The sequence below is a fragment of the Heteronotia binoei genome, chromosome 6 (genome assembly GCF_032191835.1).
Source record: "Heteronotia binoei isolate CCM8104 ecotype False Entrance Well chromosome 6, APGP_CSIRO_Hbin_v1, whole genome shotgun sequence".
NCBI lineage: Eukaryota > Metazoa > Chordata > Lepidosauria > Squamata > Gekkonidae > Heteronotia > Heteronotia binoei.
The window spans coordinates 37,931,534-37,953,670 of record NC_083228.1 but is presented as its reverse complement, the minus strand read 5'-3'; the positions used below and the strand labels follow the sequence as shown (position 1 = coordinate 37,953,670).

Here is a 22,137-nt window from a genome sequence, read left to right as displayed (position 1 = left end):
GCGTCCTAGGCAAATGCCTAGTTTGCCTAGTGGAAGAGCTGACACTGCACAGGGCACCGGGGCTTCGAGAGCAACACAATATGAAAGAGCCACATGTGTCTCCCAAGCCCTAGTATGGCCACCCCAGGCCAAATTAAACAACATAAGGGACAGAACTATAGTCAGTAGTCCAGTATTCTGTTTCCTAAAGCAGATGCCCTCGGGAAAGAGAGGTCCTGTTCCCACCCTCCTGCACAAATAGGCTGAAAGAAAAAGTTGGCTGCCCAGGCCACTTGAAGACTTCTGGGTCTCCAATTGCCACACAAGGACAGGATTGCTCTTGTTTTTTCTATCCCCATTTGTGATGCTCCTCAGTGTACAGAGATACCAGCAGAGTGAGGAATGCCTTTAAACAACTTAAATATATGAACAGCAGCTATACAGCAGATTTCTAAATCTTGTTTTAGAACTAACTGTGGCCATATGATCTTAAGGAAAATCCACCAATTTAACAAATCCCGCGGACTCTTTAAACATTGCGTCCACATGAACTGACAGTGTGCCAATCACATTAGTCAGAGCATGTGGTCCCTCCGGTGATGAACACAATATGTGCAGTTGCCATTTCATGCAAGTTAATCAGGGTCAGAGCTGACCTGTTCATTAGACAAGCAAGCTATAATTGTGAATAAATTTTTACTGACAAGAGTGCATGTGTGTAAAGACTCTTGCCTTCCCCTCCAAGCCAGTTTTCAACCCTAAAAAGGCACTGCGGAGAGTTATCTCCCGCTTTCTGACTATAGTATTCTTTCTGCGTCAAGAGCCCTTTGTCCCCTGACATCATGATTCCGGCTCTATCAGTTTCTTCTTTATTTTTAAACAATCAATCATCGAAGTAGGCTGTTTGCACTAGGAGGAGGCAGTACTCAGCCCAAGGGCAAAGCAGCGATGTCCACTGCTTTGTCCTTGGGTAGGGGTAGGGTTGCCAAGTCCAATTTAAGAAATATCTGGGGACTTTGGGGGTGGAGCCAGGAGATTAGGGGTGGAGTCAAGATCAAAGCTGTGACAAGCATAATTGAACTCCAAAGGGAGTGCTGGGCATCACATTTAAAGGGACGGCACACCTTTTCAATGCCTTCCTTCCATAGGAAATAATGAAGGATGGGGCACCTTCTTTTGGGGTTCATAGAATTGGACCCCCTGGTCCAATCGTTTTGAAACTTGGGGAATGTTTTGGGGAGAGGCAGTAGATGCTGTACTGAAACTTTGGTGCCTCTAACTCAAAAAACAGCCCCCCCAGAGCCCCAGATACCCGTGGATCAATTCTCCATTTCCTATGGGAATAAATTTCCATAGGGAATAACAGAGTTCCCAGCAGACATTTCCCTCCCCTCCCCCCGCTTTCTGATGACCCTGAAGCGGTGGGAGGGCCTCCAAACCGGGGGATCCCCTGCCCCCACCTGGGGATTGGCAACCTTAAGTAGGGGTGTGCTTTATGCTGTTTGCACTGGGGGAAAGGCACACTGAGTACCAGTGTGAAGCAGAAGTAGTCGGTACTGCTTCAGAGCTGTGTTTGTTGTGTCTGGTATTTTTTTTTTTTAAAGCTATCAGGCAACCCCACACATTATGAGTTACCTGCTTCAGCTTTGTTTTGAGGTCTTGGTCATAGATTCACTAGCTTTCTCTGAATAGAGTTGCCAGCCTCCAGGTGGTGGTTAGAGCTCTCTTGGGATAATTATTGACCTCCAGACTATACAGATCAGTTCACCTGGAGAAAATGGCCACTTTGGAAGGTGGACTCTGTGGTAATATGGCTGTTTGATAGGCTTCCCAACCCTCCCGCCCTGGCAGGGGACCCCAGGATTTCCACCCTCTTCCCCCGCTCTCCCCAAAAAACGGAAGCGGGGGGAGGGGGGGAAATGGCGCCAGGGAGCATGGCGAACCGCCCCATCCCGGAGCGGGCGAGGCCGCCGCGTCACTGCCGCCCCCTCCCCGCCCACCGTAGCTGCTCCTCCGAGATGGGCCCAGGCTGAGCCCATCTCAGAGGAGCAGGCAAGAGGCGGCAGCAGCGCAGGCAAAACAAGGGAAGGGCGGAGGCAGGCCAGGAGCATGGCGAGCCGCAAATCCAGGCCCTTCTAGGACCCGGACTCGCAGCTCGCCACACCCCCGGCCCGCCTCTACCCCCCCTCCGATTCCACCCCACAGGCGGAGCGGAGCGGGTGAGGCCGCCGCGCCACTGCCGCCTCTTCTCTGCTCGCCGTGGCTGCTCCTCCGAGATGGGCTCAGCCCCCAAAGTCTCCTGGCTCCACCCCCAAAGTCCCCAGATATTTCTGGGGTTGGACTTGGCAACCCTACTGTTTGCACCAATACTCTCCCGAAGCTGTGGAGTCTTATGAGCAAAAATTCTACTTTGTGAGCTACTGGCATGAAAGTTGTGAGCTACTGCATAAATAAATTGGCTTTGCAGCCATTTTTCCTGAGCTAAGACAAAAATGTGAGAGCCAGAGGCTAAAAAAACAGTTGAAGCCTTTATTCAACCGAAATTATTGATTCAAAATATCATATGGAGATATGAAGAACTCTTGGGGAAAAATAATGTACTGAAATCTGAAGAAAAACTAGAGTTTTTGAATATTACAATGAGTCGGTGGTTGAGATTGCAAGTGGAGTCCAGATATGCTAAAGATAAATCAGTTGGTTTTGCTACTGAACAGTATGGTTTTGACAAGATAATGTTAGGGCCTCAAGAGAAAATAAGCACAAAGCTATACTTGTTCTTATTGCAAATGAGAATGCACAATAAAATTATAAAAGATTGTATGATCAAATGGGCAAAGAATATAGGCTATAACATTCATTTAGAGGAATGGGAGGCTCTATGGAAATCTAATATAAAGTTAACATTTAAAGAAAATGTTTATAAAATGTTTTACAGATGGTATCTAATGCCTGAAAAATTGTCTAAAATCTATGTTAATGTATCTAACAAATGCTGGAAATATAATTCTCACCTTGGAACTTTTTATCATATGTGGTGGTATTGTAATGTTATTAAAAACTACTGGGAGATGGTGCATGAGATATTGCAGAAGATATTGAAAACACAAATTCAATTTAAGCCAGAACTATTTTTATTAAACATTTATCCTAGTCAATATTTGAAAGAAAGAAGACATTTAATGGCACACATTAATACAACAGCGAGGATTATGATTGCTCAAAAATGGAAACACCAAGATTTGCCTACTTTACTGGAATTGATTGGGAAAATACTGGAGACAGCTGAGTTAAACTCTTTAGACTATGGAAGATGCTAAAAAAAAATTGGGAACCTTTCTATGGCCGTTTTCCCACTCACGTTTTACTGGCGCCACGACCATCCTGACGCCGGCGAATCTGCCTGGATTTCGCAACAGAAGCGCCGGCGCTCCCAGAAGCGCCGGCGCTTTCCGTCGCTAAGCCAGCGCAAACGTTTTCCTGCATCTTTGCGATTTCCATTTGAGCTGGCTTAGCGACGGAAGTAGCCGGCGCTTCTGGGAGCGCCGGAGCTTCTGATGCGAAATCCAGGCAGATTCGCCGGCGTCAGGATGGTCGTGGCGCCAGTAAAACGTGAGTGGGAAAACGGCCTATGCTTGGCTTAATGCTCCTGTTTAAACTCCTGTGGCATTTCATATGAAAATAGCTGGGTTTTTTTTCTTTGTTGTATCTGTTAAATATGTGTTGTAATGATAGTGATGGATCCAGAAATGTGCAAGCCAAGACTTACAGTATTTTTTTTATTCTTGATGTATCTTGAATCACTTTGAACCCAGTTTCTGTCTTTTGTATTATGATATGCAAACTGTAACATTCTTTTTTACTTTTTTCTTATTTCCTCTTCCCTTCTCTTTCTTCCCCCTTTTCCCTGCCTTCCTATTGCAAACTAAATAAAACTTTCAAACAAGAAAAAAAAATTCCATTACTCTCTAAATTTAAACCTTTGGCTAATTATTTGAAATCTGCAGATGTCATGTAACTGAAATATTTATTGGAAGATACTAAATCAAATCAAAATACCTTTAATGGCATAGCAGTGTTAAAGAAATACATTGCAACATACACTTCCAGTGATTAAAATTCATCCACAAAAACAATTCATATAAAAAGCCTATGTCTAAGAACAACTGCTTCTGCTAAAAATTTAGCAACCATATTAGTGGTTTCAGTGAAAGTATCATTAAGCAGATATTGAACTGTACTATATTGGTTTCTGAATAGGTCAGAATATAAGGGTAGAGGTTTATTTCAAGACTCTGTGTGCAGTTGGCAATCAAACATAATATGGGAAATTGAGTCAATATCAGTAGTGGGGCAGCTGCAGAGTCTTTCATGTACCAAAGTTGGTTTCACAAGATACTTACAGCACTTCCATAAATATTGTCAATTCAATGCACTGGAAGATACTAAGAAGTCTCTAACTCGGGCAGTAGCAAAATATTGTTTTTTTAGTCATAAATAAGTGGAAGTTTTTAACAAAGTAAAGATGGTAAATAGTGTTATTCTAAAGGTTTAGCATTGGTAGAATTTGAATATGAGAATGTTTTGATGTAGTCAGAAATTGTGGTCTCCGAGTATGAGATTTTGTATATTGTTATTGTTGGTCAATTGACTGTCATAAAATTGAATTGAAAATTGAATTTAATATGCCATTTATGTGGGCAAAGTAATGCCTAATGTTCAGTTATCAACGGCTGTGTAATTTTAAACCCAACTACATCAAAGGAATCCCAGGGACTATGATGGAACTATTAAGTAGAGTGCTCTGAATTTTGTTACATTATGAGCACACATGGGAAGGTTTAGCTTTGTAAAGAAAGTCTCAAAGCCTGGAGAGCGCTTAGGTATTCTTCATTGTCAGGATCCATCTCCAGGGCTTGTTTGTAGCACTCCATGGCTTGACGCCTTTCCCCACTAAATTGGTGAATGTATCCGAGGATGCCAAAGCTCTTTGCGTCTCCTGGACTTTTGTTGATTTTTCTTTCTATCAGTTTCTTCAAATAAGCTTTACACTTTTCTCCTGCAAGTGATTCTTTTCCCATCTTCAACCCTTCCAGATAGTGTTCCACAGCTTCGGACTCTGAATTTTTAAAAAACTGCTGATAGTAGCCATACGAGAAATGGAGCTCCTGCTTATCTCCACAAAGTACATTGGTCATGGCGAATACTTTCTGAAACGTTTCCTCTGCTTCTTGATGACGCTGTGCTTCTCCATACATGCTAGCAAGGGCCAGATAAGCATGGACAAACTTAGAATCATGCTCCACCGTTTTTTGGAAGTGAAAAACACAGTGTCCGATCAACTCCTCCATCTTTTCTCTGTCTTGACATCTGGCCCTTTTCTTCTCATGCAACTGTGTTCGGTAACAAAGGCCAATCTGATGGTGCAGAAAGCTGGAGTTTGGTGTCAACTCTAATGCTTTTTCCAAGAGTTCCAGGGATTTAATGACATCACCTTTTTTCCTGTAAAATTTGGCAGCATACTTCAGTACATAGGGAATGTTTGGATTTTTTTGAAGGACTTCCTTAATAATTTTTTCCCCTTCTTCAGCTTGACCAACTTCCTGTAGTTTCAATGCAAAGACAGGCACAAGAAAAGCATCATTGGGATTCAGACTTGCTGCATATCTCAAGGGCTCCAGTGATGACCCTTCTGCGGAAGATTTTTTCCCATAATAATTTTCCATACGGTATAATGTGATTGCATAGCCAGCATTAAATTCTGGGTTTTGGGGCTCTTCTTCCAATGCTTTTGCAAAGCTCTCCTTGGCCTTTTCACAATACCTTCCCCCAAATCTGAGGAGTGCCCACCCCTTTTCACAGTAGATATGTGGGAGCTTCATCTTGTAAGGAGAGTCACTTCCATGTTGTTTGCAGACACATTCCACCTTCTTTATGTACTCTTGTGCCTTTCCAAGCTGGCCCATGTGGTAGTACACCCAGGCATAGTTGCCCCAGGTAACAAGACTTGCCTTTTCAATCTCCTTTGGGTGTTCGATTTGCACAGCCTCTTCAGCTTTCTGTAAATTTTCCAGAGTGGCTTCTTTCTTGCCATTTAAATGGTTTGCATAGGCCAGCAGGTTATAATTTTGAATTTTGGATTCGGATGGTAAAAATTCAATCTGACCTGCAATTTTTTCCTCCAAATCCTTGGGAGTGATGTCCTCCTTCAGCAACATCCATGTGAAATGGCATTCAAGCTGCAGCAGGATCTTTTGTAAAGATCCCTTAGAAACCTCACTACAAAATAGGAGGGGAAAGAAAGACAAATATTTACATGTTATAAAGTTCAGAACTGAGTATATTTATCATGAACAAATTATCTCTAAATTCCTGGATTATCTCATTCAGTTTTTTTCATATATTTATTCTGCCCAGCAGTGTCAAACACATTTGCTTCAAGGTCTGGGGTTGGGCTATAAAAAGTAATGCCAGGTACCAAAGATATATTAACTTTATAAAGGACACAGGCAAACCCAATTAACAACATTGTTACTCAAAATACAAACAAAAGCAGTGGATTTCTAGCAGTGAGAGGAATTGATTTAGTAGGAAACCCACAAATGCCCCATTAAATGTATTTAATCATATGCAAGACTTGCTGACTAACAAAAGTAAATCCTATAATTACCTCTACCTAATTGTATTCATTTTGTTTAGATTCAATCATTAAAAACCACACAATAAAACCAGCTGTAGGACTAGGGATACAGACCTGTTCCTTCAAAGGGAGTGCAACTCCATCTGGAACAGGTAACTTCTTAAATCCTGGGTCAGGCCTTCTGCCAATCATTAGTACTTCCATCTTGTTGGGAGTAAGCTTCCATTTATTAGCTCACATCCACTCCAAAACTGCATTCAGGAACCAGTTAGGGTTACTGGGTCCCACCCCACCCCCAACCACTTGCCAGCTCCAGGTTGGGAAATCCCTAGAGATTTTGGGGTGGAGCCTGGGGAGAACATTCAGTGGGGTGCAATGTCATAGAATCTACCCTCCAAAGCATCCATTTTCTCCAGGAGAACTGATCTCTATAGTCTGGAGATAAGTTATATTTCTAGGAGATCCCCAGGCTGCACTTGGAGGGTGAAGCAACACACAGAAACACTGCATATATAAATTTCAAATATATATACACAATCACACTTTACTTCTCAGTATTGTTATATTCTTTTAACTCTGTCATATTAAAGTGTGATTTAACAATACTGAGAAGAAGTAAAGTGTGATTGTGTATGTATATTTGAAATTGATATATGCAGTGTTTCTGTGTGTTGCTTCTATCTTCACTGCAGTTTCTGTGTGTTGCTATACACCTGGAAGATGGCATCCCTATTTCAGAATTCCATCCTTTGTTAGGGAACAGCAATTGCATTTAGCTACGAAGAGCTCATTTACTTGAGGCCATCCCAGGTATTAGATAAAGCATATAAACAAGAAGGCAGCACTTCTTTATGATTCCTGACTTACCTCATGATCTTCAAGTTATTACCTGTTGTCAAGTAACTTAGCCTTCTCTCCTGAAGAATGAATAGCCTTTCTGTAATGACCAAATATCTGCCAGTTCTGTTACAGTTTCCTTTTTTATAGTCTCCTGGGGCTGAATAAACTAGGGGATGTGTTTTTCTGCCTGCTTTTAAGAGGGAAGGGAAACATACACACAGTTCTTAGAAAATGAAACCAAAAACTGACTCACTGGCAAACAAAACTCTGGAATCTGTTTCCTTTTCTTCAAGTTCATTGCTTTCTGCTCAGTAATGATAAGCATTGGCCCTTGGGTCAGGGCTGGCCCTAGACTATCTAGTTTCATTTTCTAAGAACTGTAAGTTTCCCTTCCCTCTTACAAGCAGGCAAGGCTAACTTCTGGTGTTCTCCCCCCCACTGATAACCAACTGATAACACACAAATATAAAATGTAAACATAACCATAACTATAACCTGAGCCATGGCTTGAGCTGGTCACAGTCGTTGGCACTACAACATTTGAGGTGCATCAACTCAAAGAACAGGTTTGCAAGAAGGGGTTTTGTCAATGTTCTAAGCCCCCTTAGACCTTGATCCTGCCCCAATAAGATCTGAAGGTTACCCTGTCAAAATAGATGCTGTAATTTAAAGTACTTGCATTCAGCTCAAAGATGAGAGAAACAATAACTGTTTCTACTGCTCAAATAACAACTTCTGTTTCTTAAAGGCTGGGTATCCCACACACCAGGCACAGTACATGTATCTGTATGCTTGTAACCTCCCCTCAGACACTGGTGAAGGCAATAGGGAACACAGCCACATTTGGGTGAGCATTGAGTAGTACACTCTAACCGTGGCTAATGCTGTCTGGACATATGTGACCCTTTTGCTTTGCACAATCACTGTCTAATCACTCAGAGAAGCACAAACAGAAACTACAGAGCGAGTCCTACTATGTGTCTTCACAGGACAAGGACAGAAACCTTTCTATATGACTGATGAGGTTTATTAGTTATACTTAAGAGAGGTTTAATTGCACTTCCTATTTCCTCTGTTTGCAGGATCTTCTAAGGCTTCTGTGCCGTAGAAAGGCTTCTTTGCCTTAGAAAATAGGAAAAATAGGAGAAATCCAGAAAATGGATCCCCAGGCTATCCAAATTGAGTCCAGTGGCACCTTCAAGACCAACAAAGTTTTATTGAATGTATAAGCTTTTGTGTGCATGCACACTTCTACCGATTCTCCTATATAAGTACAGAATAAAGAGGAGGATTGAGTGGACCTAGCAACAAGTCTGTGAGCAAAAGCAACAATTGAAAAAATATACACACCTCAGTCCAATTAAAACCATTCACTTTGCACATTCCTGGTATCCAGTTGTATTACTTTAAGGGAAATACCCAATTCAAGCTACTTTTAGTCCAAACCATGTTATTCCTATCCAAACTTTTGCCTTTAAAAACAGAATCTGATTTTTGTGCACAGATCACCAGTCTCTGTTCCCAAATGGAAGAAGATTGCCTGGCAGCCTTAAGTTCTATCTGTTTTGTGGTGAGCTAGACTTATTTTGGGGCCTAAGTGAGCTCTGACTGTGACTGACCCAAGGTCACCCAGCTGGCTTAATGTGGAAGAGTGGGGAATCAAACCCACTTTTCCAGATTAGAGTCTGATGCTGTTAACCACTATACCAAACTGGCTTCCTCCCTGATTGTTATGTGTTTGATGTTATCCAGAGAAAGCTAATAATTTTGAAATGCAAATGGTAGGAGTCTCTTAAATCTCCCATATTTTGTTTTGTTTTGCTTTGAATGCCACTTTGTCTAATCAGAAGCTTGCAGCCTGCAGCGTAGCTGCTAGGCTGCTTCTGCGCTGTTTGCCTTCCTGGGAGGGAAGAGTCAGAAGTCGCCCGTTTGGGCGCGCAATGTGAGGGGCGGGGCTAGCTGCTTTAACAGCTAGCTCCACGTTCCCCTCAGTTCATTCTGTCGTTGATCGGATTTGGACGACGTTTGGGGGCTTCGCTGCAGGATCTTCCGATCAGACGGTCGGGAGCCTGTTGTTGTGTCGGCGGGCCGCTCTTTGGACTGAGGATCGTTTCGGCGGCGTTGGCAGCGGCAGTGACAGCACCATCTGGCTGAGTTCCAGGGAGCGTTGGGCTGCGGGTGGTTGCCCTGTTGGTGAAGGGGTCATTGGTGCCTTGGGCGAGTTGTGTGGCTCCAGGGGTCTCTGAGCGGGGGGTTTTCTTAGGAGGTGGGGTGGTCTCCCTCCCCCCCCTTTTATTTTTGGGGAAGAGGACGGCCTGCAGGGACTGGGGCTCTGTGGGCAATCTCCACCATCTCCAGCTATAAAGGGTGCAGGCAGATGGGCTTGGAAAACCTCAGCCTGCGACTCTGCCGGCCGGGAGGGACAGGGGCTCGGTGGTCATCTTCAGCATCTCCTGCTATAAGGGGGTGCAGGCAGTTAGGTGTGAAAAACCTCAGCCTGCATCCCTGAAGATCTCATTTTGAGGCTCAGGTCTGCCCCCCCCCCCGCTTCTGTTTAGGGAACCAGATTGCCTTGGTGGGTTGGAGGGGACCTTTGGTGGCTATTTAGTCCTGTTGCTGGGGGAAGATTAGGCAGCCATTTTCTGCCCTTTCTTGGAGGGATAGGGCATTTAAGAGAATAGTGGCAGCCATTTTGTGTGTCTTCCCTGGGGAAAGGGAGTGCAGCCATTTTGCTTACTTAGTGAGAGAGTGGAGCAGCCATCTTAGGTCTCCTTTCTTGTAGGGTGCGGCAGCCATTTTAGGACTGGATTAGAGCCCCGTGGCGCAGAGTGGTAAAGTTTCAGTACTGCAGTCGGAGCCATATGCGCACGACCTGAGTTTGATCCCGGCGGAAGCTGGGTTCAGGTAGCTGGCTCCAGGTTGACTCAGCTCTCCATCTTGGGGAGGGAGGGTTGCTCAGTGGTAGAGCATCTGCTTGGTAAGCAGAAGGCTCCAGGTTCAATCCCCGGCATCTCCAACTTAAAGGGTCCAGGCAAATAGGTGTGAAAACCTTAGCTTGCGACCCTGGAGAGCCACTGCCGGTCGGAGGAGATAATGCTGACTTTGACGTACCAAGGGTCTGATTCAGTGTAAGGCAGCGTCATATGTTCATATGTTTTATTTCGGAGGTGATTGTTTGCTCAGACAATTCTGTGCCAATATGGCTGGGGGTGTGGGCTCAGGCAAGCCTAAAGGCAACAAGCCTGCACCCATACCATCTAGAGGCCTGCTAGGAGGCCACCACCCTTGTCATCTTCGGAGGATGAGGATGGAGCAGCAGTAGAATCTAGTATACTGCACAGGCTGAGGCCGCCTGAGCAGGCGTTAGGTGTCCCTTCTCCAAGCGGGGGGGGGGGGGGGAGGGATGAGGCAATCCAAGAAGGCAAGGCAAGTTAACATTCTCACCAGGCTGTCTATACTTGAAGGCAGGTATGGTGGAATCGTGCCTGGCAGGGATGTCGATCTCAGTGGTCCTGATGCAGGTGCGGTGGATGCAGCTGGGACGTCCGGTGTTGGTTTGCCAGTGGTTCCTGCTGGCCTTGGAGGTAGGTGTTGATAACTTACAGGTGAGGCCTGGGCAGGTTTGGCCATGGGGTGTATGGGGGCCTGCTTTGGCGGCTGGGCAGGGTACTTCAGGAGTGAATACTGTGGTGCCTGCTTTTTCCGGGGGTGAGTACCGCAGAATTGGGCATGGACAGGTATGCATACCTTGTCGGGGATCAGGTGGAGGGTAGATGAACTTGGCGGGACCAGCTAGGGGGCACCTTCTCCTTGGGATGGTGCCTTTTGCAGCCTTGCCCTCTGGGGAGGTTGCTTTACCACTTGGGGATCATCTGCCTCCTGCCACCAGGGTAAAATTTTGAAGGGGGAATATGTGGACATTTTTTCTCTTCTCTATCGTGAGTTTAAAAAAAAAAAAGGATATGGAGGAATTTGATGAAAAAGTGAAGAAGTTAAAGCAGCGAAGAGTGGACAGGACCTGGGCAAATTGGGTTCCTGGGTTCTGTATTTATGCTATGGTGATTGCCAGGGCACAGCCGTGGCGCGCTGTGTCCCTGTTCCAGTACATGGATATAATCTACAAGGGCTATATGGCCTTTAGCGGGCCAGCCTGGTTACAATATGCCCAGGAATTTCGGATGAGGGCTGCCCTGTATCCGTCTCTTCATGGGATCGGATCCATCAGCAGCTTTGGCTGCAGGTGATGGCCCCACTTGCTGTGCTGGGAATTAGGAGTCCCTGGGGTATGTGATAGGACGGCGTGCCAGCTTAAGCACGAATGCCCCTTGTATAGGGGATCCCACTCTTTTGGTGACTGCCCTAAAGCTCAGGGGTGTAGGAGTGCAAAGAAGCCTGGAGGAGGTGGAGGAGCCTTTCCGGCTGAGAAAGGGACCCAGCCCGATATGTGTGGGATCTCGAGCAGTGGCTGGTGAGGTACCCTCAAAGGGTTGATAGTTGGTATTTGTTAGAGGGTTTAAAATGGGTTTCGGATCCTTTTCTAGGGTCCTCGAGTTCCGTTTATGTCAGGTAACCTTTAAGTTTGTTTGGGGTTTGGAACAGGTTGTGAGGGATAAGATGGCCAAGGGGCTGGCTGAGGGAAGGATTAAAGTGGTCGTTCCTGGTAGGGCTTTTCTTAGGAGGCTTTGTGATGCTATGGCAGGATTACGCTTGCCTCAGCATAGGACTAGGGTTACGTGCAGCATGAGGGATGATTCAAGGGTTTGGCAGGAATTTTTGGAGTCTTTTAATGGAGTCTCCTTTTGGGGGGAGGAATTGAGGCTTAGCTCCAAGTCATGTCTGAGGCTGCTGGTTCCTTGGGTTCTGGGGATTATTTCCGTGGACATTGGTGCACGGTTAGCTGGCCTGATTTGTGGGCAAGGGTAGGGGTGAACTGGGATCTCTCGTTTCTCGAGTTCTTTCCCATCTTAGTTGCAGTTTGGCTGTGGGGGAAGGATATGGCCAATCACACCGTTCATTTTTGGTGTGATAATATGGCAGTGGTCCACGTCATTAATTCCCTTTCATCCAAATCTGGGTAGGTTATGAGATTGGTGAGGGCCTTCACTCTGCGTTGTTTGCAGCTTAATATTCTGTTTTAGCCAAACTTGTTCCTGGGGTAAGTAATGGGGTGGCTGACGCTCTATCTCGTAAACAGATGGAGAGATTTCATCAGCTGGCCCCAGAGGCAGACAGGTGCTAATGCCCCAGGAGCTATGGCTGATTGGAGAGCCGAAGCCTGCAGAGCGATAGGTCTAGCTATTGCGCCTAGCACGCGGAAGGAAGTCTTACAAACGGGCTGTGCGGCAGTTTGAAGACTTTAGGGCTGTGGTAGGGTGCCGCAGGGTGTGGCCCCGTCCGGTGGAGGTATTACTCCATTACTGTGTTTTGCTGAGAGGTAAGGGGTTGGCAGTGCGATCCATTAGGGGGTGCCTGTCTGCGTTGGCTTTGCCAGCAAGGCACTAGGGTTACAGGGAAGACACAGCGGACTTTTGTCTGCGAAAGATGTGGGAGGGGTGGTCTAGAGAGGCCGGTCCCAGGGTCGATACGTGGAGTCCCGTGTCTCCTTCGATTTTACATGGTTGGATGAGGGTCTGGGACGTGGTGTGTGCTTTGCATTTGGAAGCATGTTTGTTCCATGCTGCATCCTTGTTAGCCTTTTTGGGGGGCTCTTAGGGTGAGCAAGCTGTGACGAGACACCAGTCTTGGGCGGTGACGGCCCGGGCTTTTTGTGAGCTGGGTTTGTCAGGGGTGCAGTTTTGGGACCCACTCCTTTAGGACTGGGGCGGCCCCTACAGCGGTGGTCATGGGGATCCTGCTACTTCTATTCTGAGGCTGGGTCGGTGGCGTTCATTGGCCTATAAGGCCTATGTACAACCTTTTGTTTGTTGGAATGTTATTGGTCCTGTTTGTGTTAACTGTTTTTTCTCTTTAGATGCTGCTGTTCCTGGCCAGAGGAGCCGGAGCCAAGTTCTCACCTGCGGCCATAGACACGTGTTTTGGGCCGCTCTTCAGGCACGGAGAACTGCGGTTGGCTCTCAGCTGGGACTCAGCCAGCATGCCGTTATCGAATGGCGGGGGCACCGGGGCCTTCAGTGGCTGGGCTTGCTGCCATATCAGTTCAATTATAGAGCAGGTCCTCCTCCTCAGATCTTAATTATTTACCTGGGAGGTAATGATCTGGGATTGTTGAAGGGCAAGGCCTTGGCACGGCAGGCCCGTGATGATTTCCAGCACATTCGGGAGCAATGGCCGGGGACCATCATAGTGTGGTCAGCCATGCTGCCCCGCCTGGTATGGTGTTGTGTGGGGATTCATTCAGTTTAAGTACATAGAAGTGTGTTGGAATGCAGGCTTGAGGAACAGAAAGAGATAAGAACTTGGACGGGATGTTTTGCAGCCTAGTTTGATTTATGTCTCAAAGAAACTTGCTGGTGTTTTTATTGTACGCATGTGTGAGCTACTGTCTCTGGGCAGAATACACAGGGTAATTAATTGGCTGGTATAGGTGGCATGTTATTAAGTCATGAAAGATATAAAAGGCAGCCCTCGGTATAGGGAGGGGTCTTTTGGTGCTTTTGTGCTTGGGGGCTTTTGGTGCTTTTGGTCCTTTTGGGGCTTTTGGTCCTGTAGGAACTAAGAATGTACCAAGAAGATAATAAAGAGTTTTTGAGTTATGAAGAAGCTTCTGACTGATTTGCGCAGCACTAGATAACTTTTTCCAGGCGCCTCCTTGTGTGCATGTGTGTGTTTTTCTTTTGGTGTAAATCTTTCTCTTATCACCAGTGCGTGGGCTGGATCTGCGCACTTGGTCCCAGCTTCTGAATTACGACATTTGGTGCCCCTCAGCGAGGCACAGAAGAGATAGCATGACAAGATAACCTGATTTATTGATCATCACTCACACCCTGCGCCCGGCGAGGGCTACGACGTCGAATTTCACCTGGTCAAGGTCCCTGGGGGTGAGTTGGCTTGTCAAGTTAGACCACACACACACTGTAGTGAAGATGGGGTCTATGTTATGTGCTGCTCAGGCTGATTTATTGCTTGAAAATCACTCCACTCCGCCCGAGGAAGGGCTTCAAAGACATTTTATTCATCCGGTCAAGGATCCCAACGGTGGGTGTGATTTGTCAAGTAAAGAGCACACAGACCCTGAAAAAATGGGTTCTCCCTTATCAGCTGCCCAAGCCAGCCTCAGAAAATATTTACACTGTCTTCTTTCCAAAGAAGGACTTGTTGTTAAAAAGTCTGATGTTTTTGATTTAGTTACAGCTATAACAGATATTTCTCTGTGTGTTCCTGAGAGTGAAACTTTAAATATACAAGACTGGCATAAAATAGGGAATGCTTTTCAGGATCATCCAAAAATCACAGCCAAAGTTCTGTGTACCTGGGGCAAAGTGAAAGCTTGTTTAGAAGGGCTTAAGCCCACCAACATTCTATTTAATCTGCAGACAGAGGCTGAAGCAATGCTTTCTGGCATCTTACCTCAGATTCTGCTACCATTGCCTTCAGGGTTTTGTGTTACATCTTCTGGCCATGATGAAATTCATCTACCCCCTAAATCACCAGATGGCTCGGAGTCAAATAAGCAACTACTCAACAGCATTGCTCTTGTTCCAAAAATGCAGAGGCCAGCACAATTAACTACAGATCTCCAAGCTGCTGTGCTGGATGTCACGGCTGGGGCCGGGTCAGGCAAAGTCCAGAGGCAGTCCGAGGTCTGTAGCCAGTAAGCAGAAGGGTCCGAGGCGCCAAATCCGAATCAGTGTGCCAGTATCGCAGGTCCGAGGTCCAGAAGCCGAGGTCAGGGAGTCCAGAAGTCAAAAGCCAAAGTCAGGGAGTCAGGAACCAAAGTCAAGCCGGAGTGGATGCTAGGATGTCAGAGAGATGACTAGTTGCTTCCACAAAGCCTCCTCCCAAAGCCCACAGCTATATAGCCCTCTGCTGCCTGTTGCTCATTTGGGCTAATTGCTGTCTCAGAGCAGCAGCCAGGATCCTGCCGAAACTTAAGCATCCTCACACTTAGAAGGGCCAGAATCCTTTCACCACTCAGGGAGCGTCTTGCTTGTGAGCGTGCCGCCCTCCTCCGATCCCTGAGGTCCTGACGAAGGCGGTCACGCACACGAACCACCCGAGAGGGCGAGGCAGGGGGGCTTGGATCTTCTTCAGCAGGAGGCAGGGGCACTGGTGCAGGTGGCAGGGGCACAGTTCCTTCTGCAGGCTCTGCAGGCTCGGTTTCTTCTGCAGGGTCCCCAGCACCCATGACACTATCCCCCCCCCCCCAGGGCCCCCCTCCGTCGAGGGGCCTGGGAGGTCGGGGTGGTCGCTGTGGAATCGTTGCACCAAGTCCGGGGCATGAAGATTGTCCACAGGTTCCCAGGACCGGTCTTCTGGGCCGTATCCCTCCCAGTCCACAAGGTACTGGAGGCCTCCACGATGGTACCGGGAGTCCAGAATCTGGCGCACCTCATATTCTTCCTCGTCATCCACCAACACCGGTGGTGGCAGCGGTGGGGAAGGAGGCCGAGCTGGGTCAGGGGGTGCAGCTGGAACAAGGAGGGAGCGATGGAACACAGGGTGAATGCGGAGGTGGGGTGGCAACTGGAGCCTGAAGGCGACGGGGTTTATTTGTTCTACGACGGGGTAGGGTCCAATGAACCGTGCATCCAGCTTGTGAGACCGACCAGGCCGGCGCAGGTAGCGAGTTGAGAGCCACACCTGATCCCCCGGCTGCACTGGAGGGCCTTCTTGCCTCTTTCGGTCCGCAGCCCGTTTATATGCCTCCTTGGCCTGCTGTAGCTGCTCTCGGAGCAAGCCTTGGCTGGCACGGAGTTCTTGCAGGTAGGCCGCGACGGCGGGGACATTCGTGGGTGGCAGGATCGCTGGGAAGAACCGCGGGTGGTACCCGTAGGTTGCAGCAAAAGGGGTCATTTGGGTGGACGAGTGGACCGCGTTGTTGTATGCAAACTCCGCTAGAGGCAACAGACTGGTCCAGTCGTCCTGCTGGTAGCAGGTGTAGCAGCGGAGATATTGCTCTAGCGTGGCATTGGTGCGCTCTGTCTGACCATCAGTCTGTGGGTGGTAGGCTGAGGACAGGTGCACTCGAGTACCCAGGCTGGAATGGAGGGCTTGCCAGAACCGAGAGGAGAACTGGGGGCCCCGGTCTGAGATCAGGTGGGCTGGGAGTCCGTGCAGACGAAAGATGTGTTGCAGGTAGAGCTGGGCTGTCTCGTGAGCTGTGGGAAGTTTCGGACACGGAATGAAGTGGGCCATCTTGGTAAATAGGTCGACGACCACCAAGATGCAAGTCTGACCTTTGGATCGTGGGAGTTCTGTAATGAAGTCCATCGAGATGGTGTCCCAGGGTCCTGAGGGTGCGGGCAAGGGCTGTAACAACCCCGAGGGTTTGGCCGGGACGTCTTTGGCCCGCCGACAGACATCACAGGAGCTGACATAGCGGGCAACATCGGAGCGAACTCGTGGCCACCAGAACTCTCGCGTCAGCAAGTGGGTGGTCTTATGCTGTCCAAAGTGCCCGGCGGGTAACGAGTCATGGGTCAGGCGAAGCACTTCTGCCCGCAAGGGCCCGGGAGGCACATAGAGGCGTTCGCGGTGTAGCAAGAGACCGCCTCGAGTCGTGAACTCGCCTGCCGAGTCGTCTTGGAGTGCCTGGAGGTGTTGCTGGACCCAGGGATCGTTGGCCTGGCTAGCACGAATGTCCTCCACGAGTGTGGGTGAAGTGGAGGTGGCTGCAAATACTGAGGGCGGCAGGATGGGAGCAGCGGGCACGGCCTCAGTTGAAGCAGGGGCGTATTCTGGTTTCCGGGACAGCGCATCTGCTTTCCGGTTCTGGGTATGGGGGATGTAGGAGATCCGGAAGTCAAAGCGAGAGAAGAATAGGGACCACCGGATCTGGCGCTGGTTGAGACGGCGGGTGGTCTGGAGGTGCTCTAGGTTCCGGTGGTCAGTGAGCACTTGAACAGGGTGGCGAGCCCCTTCGAGGTAGTGCCTCCAAACCTCAAAAGCCGCCTTGATCGCGAGCAACTCCCTCTCCCAGATGGTATAGTTCCTTTCCGCAGCCGTGAGCTGGCGCGAGTAATAGGCGCAGGGCTGGAGTGGCTGAGACGGCTCCTCGTGCTGGGACAGCACTGCTCCCAGGGCCACGTTGGAGGCATCAGCTTCCACCGTAAAGGGAAGCTGGGGGTCAGGGTATCTCAGGAGTGGCCCGGTGGCAAAGCGAGTCTTCAGGGTGGAGAAGGCATTATCGGCCTCTGGGGACCAGCAGAAGGGTTCTTTGGGGCGGAGTAGTTGAGTCAGGGGTGTTGTCAGGGAGGCATAGGCCGGGATGAATTGCCGATAATAGTTGGCAAAACCAAGGAATCGCTGCAGGTCTTTGCGATTCTGAGGAGCCTGCCAGGTCAGGACCGCTTCTACTTTTTTCGGGTCCATGAGGATCCCTTGTGGGGACACAATGTGACCGAGGAACTCGACAGAGCGCAGGTCGAAGTCACACTTCTCCAGCTTGGCGTAGAGGCCATGGGCTCGTAGGCGCTGCAGGACCTGGCGGACGTGCTCGGCGTGCTGGGCAGGATTGCGGGAGTAGATTAGGATGTCATCCAGGTATATGATCGTGAAGCGGTCGAGCAGGTCCCGGAATACATCATTCATGAACCTCTGGAAGACAGCGGGGGCGTTGGTCAATCCGAAGGGCATCACCAGGTGCTCGTACTGCCCGTATCGGGTCCCAAACGCGGTCTTCCATTCGTCTCCGGGCCGTAAGCGCAGCAAATTGTTCCTGCTGGGCCCAGTCCACAATGGGGTTGTGCAGCTTCAGCCAGGAAAGGCCTAGAATCAACGGGAAGCGAGGCATGCAGGCGACATCAAACTGCAGCTGTTCTTGGTGCTGCTGGACGTGGAAGGTGATGGGACAGGTCTCCTGGGTGACGGGGCCAGAACAGAGGAGGCACCCGTCGATAGCCTCCACCAGTGTTGGAGTCTCTTTTGGCTGCACTGGAATCTGGTGCTGCTTTACAAAGGCGGCATCTACGAAACAGTGGGCCGCTCCCGAGTCCAGCATGGCATATACAAACAGCCAGCGTTCATCAGGCAGACGGAGTTTGACTGGTAGCAGGAACGGGCCCGGGGTATCAGTCTGCTGTTCGGAGGACCCAGCTAGTCGCCCCAGGCTGGAGGGTCCACTTACGCCTGGGGCTGGCCTTTTGGCGGCGGTGGCAATGTAGGTCCGGGTATCCGATGTTTAGCAGGGCAGCCAGAGGCATAGTGGCCTGCCGTGCCGCAGTAGAGGCACAGGTTCTGCGTGCGGCGTCTGGCCTTCTCTTCTGGAGTCAGGCGGGGTCGAGCAGCTCCAAGCTGCATAGGCTCACCCTCGTCTCTGGTACTAGCTGGGGATGGGAGAGGAGCCAAGTGGCATGGCGCAGGGAGCTGGCGCCCTCGGGTCTTGGCTTGGCGGCGACTCTCCAGGCGGCCATCGATGCGGAGGCAGAGGGTGATAAGTTCCTGGAGCGTGGGGGGCCGCTCCACCCTGGCCAGTTCATCCAGGACTTCCTCTGCCAACCCCTCAGTAAACTGGTCCATCTGAGCAGCCTCATTCCACGCCAAGTCTTGGGCCAGGAGCTTGAATTCGGTGGCATACTGAGCCACCGAGGACTGGCCTTGTTTCAGGGCCCTGATTTTCCGGTTGGCTGTGGCTGCTTGGACTGGGTTGGAGAAGGCAGCAGACAGGTGGGTCTCAAACCCCTGGTAATCAGTCAGTAGGGGAGAGGACCCAACCAGTAGGGGTGTGGCCCACTTGGCCGCCTGCCCCTTTAACAGACTAATAATAAAACACACCTTCGTCTTGTCATTGGGGAAGTCCCGTGCTCTTAGTTCAAAGTACAGCTGACACTGTGCCAGGAAAGCAGGAAATTCTTCCACGGCACCCCCAAATCTGTCAGGTGGGGGAACTGGCACTTGGCTGGAGCACTGGCCACAGGTTGTTGCTGCAAGTGCACTACTGCCTGTGTTAGCTGCTGTACCTGGGCTTGGAGCGCAGCCAGTAGTTCGGTGGTTTCACTTGCTTCAGCCTCCATCCTGTGGAGTGGGTGTTTGTGGGTGGAAGCAATCTGTCACGGCTGGGGCCGGGTCAGGCAAAGTCCAGAGGCAGTCCGAGGTCTGTAGCCAGTAAGCAGAAGGGTCCGAGGCGCCAAATCCGAATCAGTGTGCCAGTATCGCAGGTCCGAGGTCCAGAAGCCGAGGTCAGGGAGTCCAGAAGTCAAAAGCCAAAGTCAGGGAGTCAGGAACCAAAGTCAAGCCGGAGTGGATGCTAGGATGTCAGAGAGATGACTAGTTGCTTCCACAAAGCCTCCTCCCAAAGCCCACAGCTATATAGCCCTCTGCTGCCTGTTGCTCATTTGGGCTAATTGCTGTCTCAGAGCAGCAGCCAGGATCCTGCCGAAACTTAAGCATCCTCACACTTAGAAGGGCCAGAATCCTTTCACCACTCAGGGCTCAGGGAGCGTCTTGCTTGTGAGCGTGCCGCCCTCCTCCGATCCCTGAGGTCCTGACGAAGGCGGTCACGCACACGAACCACCCGAGAGGGCGAGGCAGGGGGGCTTGGATCTTCTTCAGCAGGAGGCAGGGGCACTGGTGCAGGTGGCAGGGGCACAGTTCCTTCTGCAGGCTCTGCAGGCTCGGTTTCTTCTGCAGGGTCCCCAGCACCCATGACACTGGAGGAGGGGGATGCAAATATTTGAGGAGGCCCAGATACAGAACATCAAGGCCAAACTGAAGTTGTTTTTCCAGAAGGCTCAAGTGGGGGAGGAGAGCTAGCTGTTTGTGGCAGATTTGATACATTCCAGACTCTGAATGAGCTGGAGGAATCAGTACCTTGTATCGCAGCCGTACAGAAGGCAGTGCTGACGGATGGAGCACTCTCTCAATTGTCCTCACTTGTCACAAAGGCCTATAAAGAAATCCCAGAGGCTAATGAGAATTCCTTGGCTAGTTTTGCTAACACACGCCAAGGCACCACAGAACCCTATGCTGAATCTGTTAATGGACTTATGAGGGCAGTGCAGAGGCAGATTGACAGTGCTGGGGCTGGAAAGCAATTGGCTTTTGAAAATGCTAATGAGGATTGCAAGGCAGCTTTGACACCTATCTACAACAATCCCACCACTGATATTCAATCTATGCTCAAAGTGTGCCAAAATGTGGGATCTTGCCTCCTGGCGGCTGCAGTTCAAGCTGCTCAAGGATCATTAAATCCAGCAGTGTCATTACATGCCCTGCCTATACACTGGAAATATGGATGACATTCTGCTGGCTGGAAGTGGACATTAAGTCATCATGTGGATTTTTTTTAGTAACAAGTGTTTCAAGAATATGGCTTATGATTGCACCAGAAAAGATTCAACGTCAAAGTCCTTATGTGTATTTAAGGCACAAATTTTCCACAGCTTCATTAATTCCAGTTTTTCCACAATTATAACTCCCAAAGACATTGACATTGATACAATTACAAAGTACATTGGGAAACATTAATTAGGCTAGGCCTTCCTAGCGTTTACAACCATGGAACTGTCACCTTTATTTTTAGCACTTGCTGGACATTCATCTCCTGCAGAAAAGATTGAAGTCTACCTTTGAAGAAATTGCTGTTGTGGAATGGATTCATCTACCACATACTTTTTCAAAGAACTTGTACTCAAAGATTATAGCAATCTCTGACTTGTTTTTTAAAATCCAGAAGTAATCCAATCCAGTTAACAGAAAAAGATATTAATGCTGTTTATTTTCCCTTTTCACAGGTTGTTGCAGACTACTTCAGAGTTCCAAATAGCTTTTGAGGGTTTTCTAGGAACAATCCTTTGTAACACCCCCCCCCCCCAAAGATAAATGTTTGTTATTGTTTTTCCAAATGTCTTACTAACTAACTAACTTGCTTTTTTTCACACCCTTTGCAAAATGTGTTAACTCTTTTTACAGATGGATCTCCAGGGTGTGGGAAGTGAACTTTACTGATTCACAGTCATCAGCCCAGTGGTCAAAATTGGCTGCTATAATTTTAGCATTTCAGTTGTTTAAAAATAATGATTTTACTCTTGTAGTAGATACTTAATATGTGTTCTGATTAATGATGCATTTACTTTTGTTTTATTTGGTTCCATCTATTGACAAAGAGTTGTATGAAATGTTTTGTCAGTTGCAGTTTTTATTACAGGAGAGAAGAGCTTTCTGTTTTGTTACATTCGTTCCCGCTCTGGTCTACCAGGGATGTTGGTGAAAGGAAATGCACGTGCAGATGCATCTCTTTGGAATAATGTTTTTTCCTTGTTTAACAATCCTATTCAGTCACATGCTGCATTCCATCAGTCTGCAAAGACTTTGCATAACTGTTTTCCATACAGATGTTACAAGCAAGGGACATTGTATCTGTGTGTTTTTCTTATTGTAAGACTTCTATTAGCCTTTTTTTTGATGCAGTGAATTTTCGAGAAGCTTAGGCCAACCAGGTTTGGCAATTGGATGTGATTCATGTGTCAACATTAGCTCCTCTCAACAAATTACATCTCACCATAAATACATCTTTGGGTTTTATCTGGACTATGCCCATGAAAGAAGAAACATCATGTCATGTC

At 48.4% G+C, this 22,137-nt stretch overlaps 2 protein-coding genes across 3 annotated transcripts in view; one reads left to right on the top strand and one right to left on the bottom strand.

Moving 5' to 3' along the window:
• LIPA (lipase A, lysosomal acid type) overlaps positions 1–22,137 on the top strand; it is a 118,499-nt gene that overhangs the window by 62,194 nt on the left and 34,168 nt on the right. The gene's annotated exons all lie outside the window — the stretch shown is intronic.
• Positions 4,673–7,488, bottom strand: LOC132574293 (interferon-induced protein with tetratricopeptide repeats 5-like). The gene is made up of 2 exons (XM_060242654.1): positions 7,484–7,488; positions 4,673–6,255 (listed from the first exon to the last, which is right to left on the bottom strand). Exons 1-2 carry the CDS (start codon positions 7,486–7,488, stop codon positions 4,818–4,820), a joined length of 1,443 nt encoding a protein of 480 aa, XP_060098637.1. The 3' UTR covers positions 4,673–4,817.